This window comes from Lissotriton helveticus, chromosome 10 (assembly GCF_964261635.1).
Source record: "Lissotriton helveticus chromosome 10, aLisHel1.1, whole genome shotgun sequence".
NCBI lineage: Eukaryota > Metazoa > Chordata > Amphibia > Caudata > Salamandridae > Lissotriton > Lissotriton helveticus.
In genome coordinates this window covers 251271082-251287423 of record NC_136071.1, presented here as the reverse complement: position 1 = coordinate 251287423, position 16342 = coordinate 251271082, and the positions used below count along the sequence as shown (strand labels likewise).

Below are 16342 nucleotides of genomic sequence, written 5' to 3'. Positions count from 1 at the left end.
CGGTGTGCGTGTGGGGCTCGGTGTGCGTGTGGGGCTCGGTGTGCGTGTGGGGCTCGGTGTGCGTGTGGGGCTCGGTGTGCGTGTGGGGCTCGGTGTGCGTGTGGGGCTCGGTGTGCGTGTGGGGCTCGGTGTGCGTGTGGGGCTCGGTGTGCGTGTGGGGCTCGGTGTGCGTGTGGGGCTCGGTGTGCGTGTGGGGCTCGGTGTGCGTGTGGGGCTCGGTGTGCGTGTGGGGCTCGGTGTGCGTGTGGGGCTCGGTGTGCGTGTGGGGCTCGGTGTGCGTGTGGGGCTCGGTGTGCGTGTGGGGCTCGGTGTGCGTGTGGGGCTCGGTGTGCGTGTGGGGCTCGGTGTGCGTGTGGGGCTCGGTGTGCGTGTGGGGCTCGGTGTGCGTGTGGGGCTCGGTGTGCGTGTGGGGCTCGGTGTGCGTGTGGGGCTCGGTGTGCGTGTGGGGCTCGGTGTGCGTGTGGGGCTCGGTGTGCGTGTGGGGCTCGGTGTGCGTGTGGGGCTCGGTGTGCGTGTGGGGCTCGGTGTGTGTGTGGGGCTCGGTGTGTGCGTGGGGCTCGGTGTGCGTGGGGCTCGGTGTGCGTGGGGCTCGGTGTGCGTGGGGCTCGGTGTGCGTGGGGCTCGGTGTGCGTGGGGCTCGGTGTGTGTGTGGCTCTGTGTCTGTGTGTGTGTGGCTCTGTGTGTGTGTGTGTGGCTCTGTGTCTGTGTGTGTGTGGCTCTGTGTCTGTGTGTGTGTGGGGCTCTGTGTGTGTGTGTGTGGGGCTCTGTGTGTGTGTGTGTGGGGCTCGGTGTGCGCGTGGGGCTCGGTGTGCGCGTGGGGCTCGGTGTGCGCGTGGGGCTCGGTGTGCGCGTGGGGCTCGGTGTGCGTGTGGGGCTCGGTGTGCGTGTGGGGCTCGGTGTGCGTGTGGGGCTCGGTGTGCGTGTGGGGCTCGGTGTGCGTGTGGGGCTCGGTGTGCGTGTGGGGCTCGGTGTGTGTGTGGGGCTCGGTGTGTGTGTGGGGCTCGGTGTGTGTGTGGGGCTCGGTGTGTGCGTGGGGCTCGGTGTGCGTGGGGCTCGGTGTGCGTGGGGCTCGGTGTGCGTGGGGCTCGGTGTGCGTGGGGCTCGGTGTGCGTGGGGCTCGGTGTGTGTGTGGCTCTGTGTCTGTGTGTGTGTGGCTCTGTGTGTGTGTGTGTGGCTCTGTGTCTGTGTGTGTGTGGCTCTGTGTCTGTGTGTGTGTGTGGGGCTCTGTGTGTGTGTGTGTGGGGCTCTGTGTGTGTGTGTGTGGGGCTCGGTGTGCGCGTGGGGCTCGGTGTGCGCGTGGGGCTCGGTGTGCGCGTGGGGCTCGGTGTGTGCGTGTGGCTCTGTGTGTGCGTGTGGCTCTGTGTGTGCGTGTGGCTCTGTGTGTGCGTGTGGCTCTGTGTGTGCGTGTGGCTCTGTGTGTGCGTGTGGCTCTGTGTGTGCGTGTGGCTCTGTGTGTGCGTGTGGCTCTGTGTGTGCGTGTGGCTCTGTGTGTGCGTGTGGCTCTGTGTGTGCGTGTGGCTCTGTGTGTGCGTGTGGCTCTGTGTGTGCGTGTGGCTCTGTGTGTGCGTGTGGCTCTGTGTGTGCGTGTGGCTGTGTGTGCGTGTGGCTCTGTGTGTGCGTGTGGCTCTGTGTGTGCGTGTGGCTCTGTGTGTGCGTGTGGCTCTGTGTGTGCGTGTGGCTCTGTGTGTGCGTGTGGCTCTGTGTGTGCGTGTGGCTCTGTGTGTGCGTGTGGCTCTGTGTGTGCGTGTGGCTCTGTGTGTGCGTGTGGCTCTGTGTGCGTGTGGCTCTGTGTGCGTGTGTGGCTCTGTGTGTGTGTGTGGCTCTGTGTGTGTGTGTGGCTATGTGTGTGTGGCTCTGTGTGTGTGTTTGTGGCTCTGTGTGTGTGTGTGTGTGGCTCTGTGTGTGTGTGTGTGTGGCTCTGTGTGTGTGTGTGTGGCTCTGTGTGTGTGTGGCTCTGTGTGTGTGTGGCTCTGTGTGTGGCTGGCTCTGTGTGTGGCTGGCTCTGTGTGTGGCTGGCTCTGTGTGTGTGTGGCTCTGTGTGTGTGTGGCTCTGTGTGTGTGTGTGTGGCTCTGTGTGTGTGTGTGGCTCTGTGTGTGTGTGTGTGTGAAGCCGCCGTTGTTTTTCACACCGCCAGTGCCACTACCTCTTTCTTTCCATTGTCTGCATGAAGATGGTGGTCTTGTGAATCAGTCTCTGTAAGTAAGTTTGAGTACGCCTCATGCCATGGCACAATCTAATGCTTCCGATCCACCCCCCTCCCCCCGGATTTTTGAAGTTTCCTTTTAGGTCGAGCTGCGAAGCATCTATTGTTAGCGACTTGCCGGGAATGTGAGACAGGGGATGTGCACGTGAGACAGGGGATGTGCACGCGCAAGCCCTCGGCGATTTCACTTCGTGGACGCGCACGCCCAGCCCGGCGCCGTGCACATCTCCTGTCTCACATGCTGCTGGGCGGTCGTGCCGGGCCATTTCAGATTTCAGCGTGTGTGCGCGCTTTTGTCCTTCGCATCGCTCCTTTTTGGGCACCCAACTCCCACTCACGTGCACATTAAGTGTTTCTCCCACCCCTGTTCACTGTTGACTAAAAATCCAGACCTGGCTCAGGGTGTCACATACAATGTGCGCGCACGTGACCGCTACCCTTTACTTCCCGATACATCAAAAGTCAAATCACTTTCCGTGTGGCAGGACCGCTGAAGCCTGAGAGAGTGGTCCCAATTAGCGCCATGACACCCTGCGGTGCCAGCTCAGCAGGGTCGTAGGCAGCCGCTTAAAGTAGGTTAGCTCCCCCCATGCCCAATTGCTTGTTCTGGCGGCAGTGTGAGCAGGTCATCCCGCGCTGCCGGGCAGGCATAGTTTTTTAATGGTTACCTCCCCGTGCACCCCACCGAGTAGGTGTTGCCAAGGCTGTGACGCTGCAAACCTCGCGCCAGGGGAACATGCCACCTTTCACCCCTGATGATCGGGAAGGCACAGGGCACTGGTTGTCTCCATCACACGCAGAGCAGCGGGGTAGGTGGTAAAATAGGGGCATAATTGTCAATAAGCCGCAGATGGCGAATTAGACCCCATAAAACCACATTATCTGTTTTGGCGCAGAGGCAGCATGGCCTTAATTGAATTAGAGTCTGCAAGAGTTCCAACAAAGACCAGTGAGTATCCTAGCACCACACAGGGCACCCCAATCCCGAAAGCACTACAAGATTAAATAAATGGTACTGCGGCGCACTTCAAATCTACTTTTTATTTTAGTCTTTTTATATTAATGTTCAAATAGAAAAAAGACAAAACAAACAAAAGGGCAGCATGAACGCGTATACGTCAGTTATGTCCCATGCATTACGGTGTACAGCAGTTTGTTACATGGGTAATAACACAGTACGTTTCAGGGGGTGAAAACAAACAGAGATCTACGAGTTCACATCTGTCCGTTCAGATTCATTTTCTTCACCATGTCGTTAACAATTTTCTCGTCATCATCGACTTTACTGTCCGTTCTCTGTCAACATACACATCTCTACTGCTACTGGCCATGTCTTTACCCACAATTTAATAATCAGGCTAGTTTCAGTTCTGCTAGTACAAACCCAAGTGCTACCATTTGGGATTCCATACCCTTTTTCTGGGCAGGGGTGTAAACCTAGGAAGCATGCATTGGGTTGACTACGGTCATATTCCTACCTGCTTTCTGAAAGCGGATAACCTCTGGCGACCAGAACATTTTAACTATATGCCCCAGTCATTCTTGTTTGCATCTTAGGCACTTTCCATCATGGGCGAGGCATATCTTTTGGAAGGTTACAGGGACAGAATGTATGTAATTACATTGAGCCACGATAAGAAGCAGCACAGCATCATTCGTTCGCCATCACATCACTCAGCTCTACCACAAATATGTTCTCTCAATGTTTCAAGCTTTATTACAAATGTAACAAAAAAATGTTAATATTTCACTTCTGTTCTTGGATTTTCGTCACAATAAAATACACTGAACATAATCTTCCCAAAAGATATTTACACAACTTTAAGCTATTGCCATTATAAATTACAATTAACTTTTATTTAAGTATTAATTATTGGAAAAAAAATAAAAGCCATTGTTATTTGTAATATCAATACATGTAAGTCACATAAATACAACACATATTGCATTACAAATGCTATAGGTGTCACATTTGCGAAAGTTATAACTATTGGCATTGTAAATGACAAAGCTATTAATTTCGCTATTTTCAAAAACAAAACAAATACAAAATTTGTCATTTACAAGACCAATAGCTCAAACTTTCCTAATGAAAAACAAGCATTTGCAATGCAATAGGTCTCGCAAGTGTTATGTCTTTTTTAAGCTTGACCGGTGTCTAACACAACGATTCATTTTCAGGTAGCACTTACACGTCTTTGAGTCAATATCATGTGTGTGGCTCTGTGTGTGTGTGTGGCTGTGTGTGGGGGGGCTCTGTGTGTAGGGGGGGCTCTGTGTGTGGGGGGGGCTGTGTGTGGGGGGGGGCTCTGTGTGTGGGGGAGGGCTCTGTGTGTGGGGGAGGGCTCTGTGTGTGGGGGGGGCTCTGTGTGTGGGGGGGGCTCTGTGTGTGGGGGGGGCCTCTGTGTGTGGGGGGGCCTCTGTGTGTGGGGGGGGCCTCTGTGTGTGGGGGGGGCCTCTGTGTGTGGGGGGGCCTCTGTGTGTGGGGGGCCTCTGTGTGTGGGGGGGGCCTCTGTGTGTGGGGGGGGCCTCTGTGTGTGGGGGGGGGCCTCTGTGTGTGGGGGGGCCTCTGTGTGTGGGGGGGGCCTCTGTGTGTGGGGGGGGGCCTCTGTGTGTGGGGGGGGCCTCTGTGTGTGGGGGGGGCCTCTGTGTGTGGGGGGGGCCTCTGTGTGTGGGGGGGGCCTCTGTGTGTGGGGGGGGCCTCTGTGTGTGGGGGGGGCCTCTGTGTGTGGGGGGGGCCTCTGTGTGTGGGGGGGGCCTCTGTGTGTGGGGGGGGCCTCTGTGTGTGGGGGGGGCCTCTGTGTGTGGGGGGGGCCTCTGTGTGTGGGGGGGGCCTCTGTGTGTGGGGGGGGCCTCTGTGTGTGGGGGGGGCCTCTGTGTGTGGGGGGGGCCTCTGTGTGTGGGGGGGGCCTCTGTGTGTGGGGGGGGCCTCTGTGTGTGGGGGGGGCCTCTGTGTGTGGGGGGGGCCTCTGTGTGTGGGGGGGGCCTCTGTGTGTGGGGGGGGCCTCTGTGTGTGGGGGGGGCCTCTGTGTGTGGGGGGGGCCTCTGTGTGTGGGGGGGGCCTCTGTGTGTGGGGGGGGCCTCTGTGTGTGGGGGGGGCCTCTGTGTGTGGGGGGGGCCTCTGTGTGTGGGGGGGGCCTCTGTGTGTGGGGGGGGCCTCTGTGTGTGGGGGGGGCCTCTGTGTGTGGGGGGGGCCTCTGTGTGTGGGGGGGGCCTCTGTGTGTGGGGGGGGCCTCTGTGTGTGGGGGGGGCCTCTGTGTGTGGGGGGGGCCTCTGTGTGTGGGGGGGGGCCTCTGTGTGTGGGGGGGGGCCTCTGTGTGTGGGGGGGGGCCTCTGTGTGTGGGGGGGGGCCTCTGTGTGTGGGGGGGGCCTCTGTGTGTGGGGGGGGCCTCTGTGTGTGGGGGGGGCCTCTGTGTGTGGGGGGGGCCTCTGTGTGTGGGGGGGGCCTCTGTGTGTGGGGGGGGCCTCTGTGTGTGGGGGGGGCCTCTGTGTGTGGGGGGGGCCTCTGTGTGTGGGGGGGGCCTCTGTGTGTGGGGGGGGCCTCTGTGTGTGGGGGGGGCCTCTGTGTGTGGGGGGGGCCTCTGTGTGTGGGGGGGGCCTCTGTGTGTGGGGGGGGCCTCTGTGTGTGGGGGGGGCCTCTGTGTGTGGGGGGGGCCTCTGTGTGTGGGGGGGGCCTCTGTGTGTGGGGGGGGCCTCTGTGTGTGGGGGGGGCCTCTGTGTGTGGGGGGGGCCTCTGTGTGTGGGGGGGGCCTCTGTGTGTGGGGGGGGCCTCTGTGTGTGGGGGGGGCCTCTGTGTGTGGGGGGGGCCTCTGTGTGTGGGGGGGGCCTCTGTGTGTGGGGGGGGCCTCTGTGTGTGGGGGGGGCCTCTGTGTGTGGGGGGGGCCTCTGTGTGTGGGGGGGGCCTCTGTGTGTGGGGGGGGCCTCTGTGTGTGGGGGGGGCCTCTGTGTGTGGGGGGGGCCTCTGTGTGTGGGGGGGGCCTCTGTGTGTGGGGGGGGCCTCTGTGTGTGGGGGGGGCCTCTGTGTGTGGGGGGGGCCTCTGTGTGTGGGGGGGGCCTCTGTGTGTGGGGGGGGCCTCTGTGTGTGGGGGGGGCCTCTGTGTGTGGGGGGGGCCTCTGTGTGTGGGTGCAAATGCAATAGGTATCGCATTTGCGAGAGATTAAGCTATTGGCCTTGTAAATGACAATGCCATTTATTTATGTTTTAAAAACAAAAACAAACAAAAATAATGTCATGAGCAATGCCAATAGCTCTAACTTTAACAAAGACGAGACCATTGCATTGTAAATGCTTGTTATTTTATGTCGATCAAAGTCTCCTCACTTATCGCGCTAAATTGAGTGGACACTAACACAACGGAAGCACAAATACCTTAAACAAAGTACAATGGTGACTAGAACCAGTAGGTAGTCTTTATTGTAGTGAAAAATACTTTATTGGAATATTCTTTTTAGGCGTGGTACGTCTAAGAGCAGGAATTTGGAATATTAAGGGTATGGGAACTAAAGTTAACAAGCACTGGCGTTGCCAATAGGTCTCGCAGTAGGAAAGTTGGAGCTATTACAATTGCAAATAACAATGCCTTTTATTTTTGTTTTAAAAACCAAAACATAAATAAAGGCATTGTCATTTACAATGACCATAGCTCAAACTCACTTAAATGCGAGACATATTGCATTGCAAATGATTGTCTTTTATTTCATATGGGAAACAGTTCCGCTGGTATTACTGAAGATAATCGTCCCTTTCTTCTGCAGGCCCATGTTTCACCTCTTTTATGGCTGTCCTATTTTGTCTATATTATTATACTTAATGCATGCCACTTCTGTTAGTGTGATTTGCTCAAGGAGTGTCTTAGGGGCACTACATATGAATCCTCTTAGATATTGCAGCTCATGGACGGGGTCCTGACCTTTGTAACTCTGTAGACCCCCTCGACAGTTATGCAAGCTCTTATTTACTTGTCGCCATTACCTGCCTCTCCTATCAGCTTGTACTGTTCAGTCCGGCTATATTTCCGGTGACTGCATTCGAAGTTTATACCATTTTTGTGCCCCTTCCAGAGCACCAATTTAATTCTTCAGTATGCGCAATACCAGCAAAATCAACATAAAAAATGTAATGAATTGAACAGTGCATATTTAAATATTCATATTATTACATCTAGTAAACTATAACCTCCTCTTTCAGTGCTATAATATATTTTTGAGCTGCGGGCCCCGTACTGTAATAGAACTGTCATGAGTCTGCAGGAATTTGTGACCGAGATTGCACTGCCAATGCCGGCGCAGAGCGGATGTCCGCCGTCCCTCGGAGTGTGTGCGGTGCCCCCTCCCCGGCACTGTCGCGCCGTCAGCCAGTGCTATGTGGAACATGAGGGCTACACTACATCATCCAGCAGTTAACATTGGCCCTCATATTTTTACATTCCTACTGTGGCAACCGATCCGGCTGATGAGAAATGTTTCACTGGTTCGTTCGATGATTCGCTTCTTGGCAATTGGTGTATTTAATAAAAACTGTATTGTTGGGCTAATGCAGTTCTCATGACTTAATGTTATTTGGTAATGGTCGCTTTATTTTTCGTTTCCCATATGAATTAAGCTGCAATGTGAACAAGACGGAAGGAAGGCAGAGAAGGGGGAGGAGAAATGCGACACGGCGGGCATGGGAGGGGGCCGAGCTGCAATGAGGGTGTGAAGCAGCAGGGGCCTGGGGGAAGCTGGCTGGGGAGGGAGAGAGATTGAGTGAGGAGATTGAAGAACAGCAGTGGTCTGTGCTGATAATTCACTTGAGATGGTCGTCTGGAGCCAAATACGTTTTCACTCGATAGTTACTGCATCGGGCTGAAGTGTGTTGTTTATGCTGTCATAACAGATGTACTTCTAATGGGAATTCTCGCTAGAAGCTTTAAGATGTAGAGATCAAGATGTAGAAGATAAATTGTGCGTATATTTGAAGACTAAGAGTTCGGAGTGTGGAAACAGCACTTATGTTGGCTCGGAAACACATTCCGTTTGAATGACTGAGCAGACTAGTTAGGTAACACGGGGAAACTGAATGTATAAAAAAAAAAGAACTGAGGAGACATCGCAGACAATGAAAGCCATCATAGTAAAAATGACTGAGCAGACTAGTTAGGTAACACGGGGAAACTGAATGTAAGGCAGTGCTGGGAGGGGGGCTGCGCACCAACTGAAGTGCTCTGGTTGCACGGCCTGCGGCCGTGTGAAGTGATAAGCCTTTGAAGTATGTCACGGCGCCTGAGGGGAGAGCAGAGAGAAGAAAATAAATAAAAATTTAAAAAAATAAGACGGACAGGCATGCTGTGACGGAGGTGTGAGAGGTCTGGCAGGGAACAGATGGCCTGGCCGTGAAGCAGGGGGCGGGCAGGGCTGGGGAAGCCTGTGGGAGGGTGATTGATGCCTTTGATGTGGGGAGGGAGGAGAGCCTTTTGCGAGCCTTGTGCAGGAGAAATGCTGCTGATGCGCGTGCTTGTTTAATCACGTGGTTCACGTGAACTTCATGAAAACGCCAGCAAAAAGCTGGTGGTTTCATGAGGATTTTGGCTACTTGAATTCTCGCTCCGCTCGATGCGCTTGCGCGCATCGATAGGTCGCGAGACCTAAAAACTCACACTTAGTAATTCGCATAAACCAATGGGCAAATACATTGCTGTAATTATGTATTCACATTTTAGAAATATAAAAATGCATATTTATTTATATGATTAGTAAGGCTCCCTGTTTTTACTGATTTTTACAGCTAAAATACAGACAGAAAAACATTTGTTTTCTTGTCTGTATTTATGTTTAAATGTGGATAAAAACTAAATTTAGGTGATTTTTGAGTGATTATAAATACACTTTGCCATGACTTTCAGGCTAATAACTGTGTGGATTGATAGGTTAAAAAAGAAAGGAATTTTAGTAGAGAGGCTTAAACAGCAGTAGCTATGCACAAGGCTGATACTGTGGTCTGCATATTTTCATATAAGTGCATTGATTTATCTTCTGCGGGTGGTCATATCACTGAAACCTGGCAGGCATTCAAGCATGACTGCATATTTATTGGTTAAATAAATGTGGAAATATCTGGGTGGCAGTAGCATTCTCATTTCATGTTGTCTAGATGAAGGTGCACTCTGGTCCCAGGCTGTTGATTTGTGACAGCTCTTATGGGGTTGTCGTAGAAGACTAATAACCAAATATAATTGCAGATGGTAAGGGAGAACTAAACTCAAATGCCCACCTAGACTGCTGCTTTGTGGAGCATGAGATTAAGTATTTTCGCTTGTATTAGCCAACAGATATATACACATTGAAATATTTCATTTTGTGGTTACACTATGGATGATATGCAGGACCATTTAATCAATGCGGGAACTACATTCTTTTGAGAAATAACTGCTAATTTAAAAGATACTTTTCTCTATCCAAAAAATAGCACTGGGTGCAACGGACCATAACCACCGAGTATGCAGGTGTTCACTCGATTAATGCTAGCCAAAATACTCCAAGCAACATCTTACAGCTGCAATTATTTGAATTTTTGGCACAAGCGTTCTATCCAAAGAATCTTACACAGTACAAGTCTTGCAAACTCTTTAATCACAAGTCACTTTCTTTAAAGTTCGAGCGGCAAACATTCATTGCGTTTAAATAACTTTAAAAACAGCATAATAAAAATTGCAGTATTCCAAAACTATTTATTTAATTACCGAATATTTCTTTATTCAGTCTGGTAGAAACTATATTGGGTGCTCTACACCATGGTTATTTTATCATACATATTTGGGCTCATCTGTTCAACAAAATGGTTACTTACAAAGTGGATTATGTACAAAATGAGTAATGCACAAAATTAAGTAGGTGGGTGGAAAAGGACCCCAAAGACGTAAAAAAGGAAAAATGTATATACTTTAGATACATGAATAGGCATTTCAGCAAACATTATGAGCAGGGGAATAGCTTGTATTAGCTGCAAATATGCAGCTATTCCTTGATCAGCTATTTTGAGGAAGATTCACTCCTCATAGGAGTTTAAATTGTGGACTCCACTTGAACGGCCAAATAGATACTACATTGTCACTTAATGATAACCAACAATGTACTGCACATGGAACCAAAGAGGCAAGACAGCAACTGGCGAGTTTCAGAAAAAAACATGTTGACACTCAGTTGTAAAAGTTCAATTATAAACACCCACTAATTCTTCCCAACGGAAAATCCTATTGTCCTAGTCTATTATTGTAAGAAGAGTAGGCAGTCTCTACCAACATGGTAACGTTAAATACATCAGAAACATTTAGTAAAAAACAACAAACTATCTGAACAACTACTGTGAATAATGGACAAATCATATATGTGTTTCTGGAAGTCTAGAATTCGGAGTTGTTAATTAACCACTTCGGCGCTCATGACGAGCTCAGCTCGTCATGAGTTACACCGCTCGCACGCCGATGACGAGCTGAGCTCGTCATGTAACGTGGCTTTTTAAAAAACGCAGCGCGCAGCGGGAAAACCGCTAGCGCGCATGCGGTTAAGTACAAACTCAACTACAAAGTGGTGCTTTTATACAAATGACAGGTGTGCCCAAAATAATGATTTACCAAAAACTGGGCTCTCCAAACCGGACAGGTCAAAGGGCAGAGATCAGACAAAGTGCGATCCTCTGGTCCTCCAGGTCAGACACTGAGCACAAAAATAACAACCATGTCCCATAAAAAAAGTATTTATTATGGAAACAGCAGCAAGGAACACCTAAAGCTACTCCTTTACACTATGAAGCAGGTATAGAAAGAATATTTAGGATTGGGAACAAGAACGAGCAATTGGAATTTCTGGTTGGTAAATTATGAGACAATTAGAGTTCTACCCAGAAGTAGGCGTCTTCAACCAATCGAAGGCAAACTACCAGTAGCTCATTGGCACATTCACAATAGCTCACAGCCATAAGCTCTTTTTAAAAAAAGAAAATCGCAGGGTCGATTATTTTAGACTTAATGGAAGGCTGTGTTCATTTTACATTATCTTCAGGCTGAAGGTAGCAGGGCTGGAGGCGGATGTATGACCCAGAGCACCTAAGTGAAGAACTGAAGCCCTGGGGTATTTAACTCTTAAATAAGTCCTTGTCAACTCAATATTAGAGTGTGAGAACAACAAAATGTGGTTTCTGAATGCTTTTAAATGGTAGAAAATTCAAATGGAAAGTTAACAATTGATTAAGTTAACTGATTTTAATGTTCTCCCATTTCAAAGTGTCACATTTACAAACAGCATGCCTCTTGCTGTAATTACCCAGTAGACATTGTGCCACATTTATAACAGAAAAAATACAGTCCTCATTTTTAAATGGGTGAAATTTAAGGTGGAGAAAAATATTTCTGTGAAACATCAAGTCTCAATGTTTTTCTCTACTCTCAATTAAGCCTTAACGTTTTATGAAGCTTGTTTCTTCATTTTAAATTCCTCCCATTTAAACAAATGGCTGTATTTTTCAATTAAAAATATGGCTGGCACCTGGTCTACAAGCTATTGGGGAGAAATTTAAAGAGCAGAAAAAAGTTCCATATCATGGACATTTTTGCAGACCGTTTTCTGCACTTTAATTTTCTCTCATTTAAAAGTGTGGCCATATGTTTGTAATATACATGTAACAGTTCCACATATGACGAAAAAGGTATTCCAGTACCAAAAGTATACGACACAGGCTCTCGTTTACCCATACACATTTATCCCATTCATACGCACATATGTTCATACATTCCCAAATACCATGCTTTCACTGACACATGGTAGCCTTGTGGTAGTGACTCTAGTGAAAGTATTTTGTTCAAACCATGGTATCTGGTTCTATGGACCTTAGGCTTAAAGTCAATGGAGCTGGGTGCGAGGGTATCTGGCAACAATGCACAAGTTGTTAGCCTTCAGTTCCTCTTGATGACAACTTTGCTGATAAGAAGTTGCTCTCACTAAAGAAAAGGTTGGAGACCCCTGCCCTAGAGAATATGAACTTGAATGCTTTGAAAGCGCGAGTATGTTGGAGTTTTGAGAGGAAAAGGTTAACAAAATGGTAAGCACTGTTTTCACCAACGTCATCCTGCTTGTTATGGCACTTCCGTGTCAGTACAAAAACATAATTTAAAGAAGGCAAAAGATGCCTATTTAGTTACAACAGCAATAAGGTGAAATGCATTGGGTAAAGAATTACTTCAACGACTGGTCACATGAAGAAAATAAAGACTTGCAATAAAGCAGGGTAAAAAAACTGAAGCACAAAACTCAGAACCTTCTATTTAGATGACATCCTGTCAACAAAAACATTTGAGGCCAAACAATTCATGCAAGTTTCAGTTGTGCCTTACACTGCTTCATAGTAGACATCATTTCGACGAATATTATATTCTGAACTCATCTCTACTTATGCATGTACAGCCTGGGATAGATTATCCATCCTATGCAGAATCTAGCCATATCTCACAGTAATACATTTCGGGGACACAGTCCAAGAACTAGAACTTTCCCACTTAGACATTGGTGATGCCTGCTCATTGAAAGTCCCCAAATCACCCACTCCCCCCACCAAAGTGAGGCTCATTAAAACACAATTGTTCAACTCATACAATGCAATGAACAACATTTCCCCATCTCCTTTACAGAAACAAATCTAACATCTTTAGTGGCTCAACAAAAAAAAGCCAAAACTTTACTGAATTGAAATCAAGAAATGTGAATATGTGCTCAGAATATATATGAATCCAGCTCTCCAAAAAACTCTCCATCAATCCATCATAACTAAGGCGTCCACCAACAAGAGCCAGCCAGGGCCCTTGGCTAAACCGCCCCTAAAAACGTATCAGAACTTCAGAAGGTAATATAACACAACAGCTTTGGCACTAATGTCAAATAAGCAGCAATAATTTTATTTATAGACACTCCAGTATAAGAATCTTGGGCCGCTTCTCAAACTTTGCGGCTGATAGATATGTGGGTTGTATTAAAATGTGACTGGGAATATGGAACACTAAATACACCTCCGGTGCTCGTCACATATTTTACATGACTCCACAATTAAATAATCGGCCTAGTATATGATACTAGCATTTTTAAAAGTATTATTTTACTGTTAAAACATCTCCTTGGGTTGTTTAAAGTACTCACTACCATTTCCATCAAAAATGTTTTCTAATGCCATTCTTGATCCTCCCTACTATGAGAGAATATGGAGATCAGTTATGTGGAAACTCTTCCTTTTCAAAATAGTGACACTCAGTTATTCCCTTTGGCAAAATTGAAGAGACTTTCTTACGCCCCCATGCATATATAAATTACTGAGCTTATTTGATCAAGACTAGATTTGATATTGCATCAATTTAGTAGAAAGTGTCTGAATATTCTCCTAAGAGCTTCATCCATTTGGAGATGCAGATTTTGAATTTGACAGTACGCCAGTGAGATCTCACTATTTAAGTGTACCCTCAAGCTTTCCCAAAATACTCTTGATGTACACTTGTGGCCCATTTAATTTGTTTGTTACCCAGTGAAGAGGCTAATAGGATCAACCCAAAGATAAGCCTTTTGTTTGGAGATCTTTGGTACATCACTTCACATATAACACTGCTCTTGAAGCGGTTTGTGTCCTAAATATATACATTTAATTTGCATACATTTGAACCCAAGCTGTAACCTGTCAGGGCACTGACCAGTTTCCCCCCCAAAAAAAATTATGTAGTATCTACTCAAAATATCCTTTGAAACCAATTACAAGTGTTCCACTCTGGAAATGGGCACCTTTCAGCTTCGAGACCATCCAGAAGTTAATTCCTCAATGCACTACTGAAAATCTTCCTAAGCACCAACCTTATTAATTCCACACATATCCCAATTTCCTAATGATTACAGTAACATACCAGCACCCATTTAGCCCCTCAGTAACACAGTTTACCAACTATGCACCCATCTTTAAACTATTCAACTGGTTAGCAAGTATTTTGCTCGTTTTGGTATCTAAAGCGTTGCTCTAATCTAAAGAGTTCACATCCATTCTTCTGCCAGGATCAAGCTGTGCCCCTGCGAACTTACTAATGCACGTTAAACTGGCTTCTTTTTCCCTTGTAAATCATAAGTATGCAGCTCCTCTAGACCTAGCTTCAATATATTTGAGTTCTAGTTTATATATAAGCTGTTCCATCACTTTTTTCCACAGCCAATATCCTGCTGAATGAGCTATGATTGCTATCATTAGCCTTACACAAAATGTTAGGAAATAGAACTGGAGTATCTGAGTTCATTCTTTCTTCTTCTAGAACACTCTTCCTGCAGCAATAAAAGAACAGTCTTTAGTAATTCGACTTTACATTCTCTAAGTACAAATATAATACAACAGACTATATACTATTCTTATGGTTTTTCCATCGTAAAGCATTTTCCAAATGCAGATTTTCTTTTTTTTTTTTTATATAAAGGAGCTTAAATGCAGGGGGCTTGTATTGCTTAATTGATCAAGGACTTCTAGCTCCACATTTATGAGTTATGTCTTTAAGTAAACTGTTAATGGAGAGAAATATCATGAGAACAATAACGATAAAGATGATATAACTTGACAGGAGTCAGAGCTAACACCGTGATCTATCCTTGACATCCACCGTACGTGCTCTCAGAAACCAAAAGTAATACAAATGGGTCGATACACAGGGACTGGCTTTTGATATTTCAGAAGGTACGAGAAGGGAAAAAAACATTGCCTGTTAAAAACATGCTTGAAAGCACACAATAAAGCTGCTTTACTCATTACAAGTTTAGGAGAGTATAATCGTTCAATGTTCCGATCTGTTTACTGTACTGTGAAAACACTTCCAGAGTGCTGTTATTGGTGAACCACGTGAGTAAAAACATGCCAGGAGTGAGTGTGAGGAGTTCTGAAAATACATCAAATGCCCATCTCACTTGGTGCCAATGGGCTGGTTGGAGCGCTGCGGGGGCGTGATGGAGGATTTATGGCTGGGGCAGTTAGCCGAGTTAGGATGCACAAGTTTCTAGAGTGGGCAGGTATGTGACGCGCCACAGAGTGGTCCTGTCACTACCTAGGGGATCACCGCCCGAAAGATGACTGCAAGAGGGCTCTAGCCTCCTCACATCACGCTACAGTGCAGAGTACCAGGTCAGACTGCCTACAAGGGCCTAGAGGAAGAACAGTATTACGGAAGCCAAAAGGTGGACGTTAGGAACCGAAAACTGATGCTCTGCGCGGGTCGCGAACACTGCAGCGAAAGTATAAACAATTTAGGGGAACGCACTCGTGTAGTCTCACACCCACCCTGCTCCATCCATCACAGAACCAGGTGAACTGGAGAACTGAAACGGTGTATGTTGTCACGATTCAGGAAGCTGTATATATGTTCCACTAGTGACTGGCGACTGCCAAACCATGACACTACCCACCCAACACAGACCTCATAAGGAAGCCCGGGAGACCATGATACGGGGAAAGGGCCCACGCCATAGTGAGCCTAACCGAGAACTGAGCGGGAGTGCAGGTGCCGTTCTCAACATGTCCTGGAAGCAAACAACATTTCCATCACCCATCCTCGGTCCGGAGAGACAGTCTAGGCCCCGTACAACAGGCAAAGGACGCCACTGACCTGGGAGGCCAATCATTCCAGCTCCGCTGATACTGTCTGGTGCCGCTGCTGCTCAACCGAGATCCCGGGGCTCTGCGGCTCATTACCTTCCCCGACACGGCATGGCCCGCAGCCGAAGCCCAGCCTTCAGAGCACAGCCGGGCGAGGGACACAGCAAGGCACTGGCGACGGAGAAGAAACGTCCCACGGCAGCCGTGTGTGTCTCTGCAGCCAACACAGGCGGACGGAGGCACACGCATGGAAATAGAAAGAGGACTGTGGGCTCCCAGGACGTCCATAGTCTATCCCAAGCCGCCATTTTAGGAAGACTCAACGCAGTGTAGACCGATGAGAAGGTAGAATAGAAGAATAGTAATCATCAAAGTGTAATCAACATTATTTGTAATATTAAATAACTGTAGTAGCATATTATTGTATTCAAATGCATTATACTCTATCATAATGATTTATTACGTTACCTTCTTCTACTTATACTATGGTTTGAATATGTTAACATTT

General features: G+C 48.2%; 1 protein-coding gene across 1 annotated transcript in view; it reads right to left on the bottom strand.

Annotated features, from left to right (window-relative positions):
• SMG1 (SMG1 nonsense mediated mRNA decay associated PI3K related kinase) overlaps positions 1–16067 on the bottom strand; it is a 1634890-nt gene extending 1618823 nt beyond the window's left edge. The window contains exon 1 of the mRNA XM_078665250.1: positions 15845–16067. Coding sequence (XP_078521376.1) covers positions 15845–15927 — 83 coding nt within the window. The 5' untranslated portion in view covers positions 15928–16067. The remainder of the gene's footprint in view (positions 1–15844) is intronic.
• Positions 16068–16342: the final 275 nt, after the last annotated feature.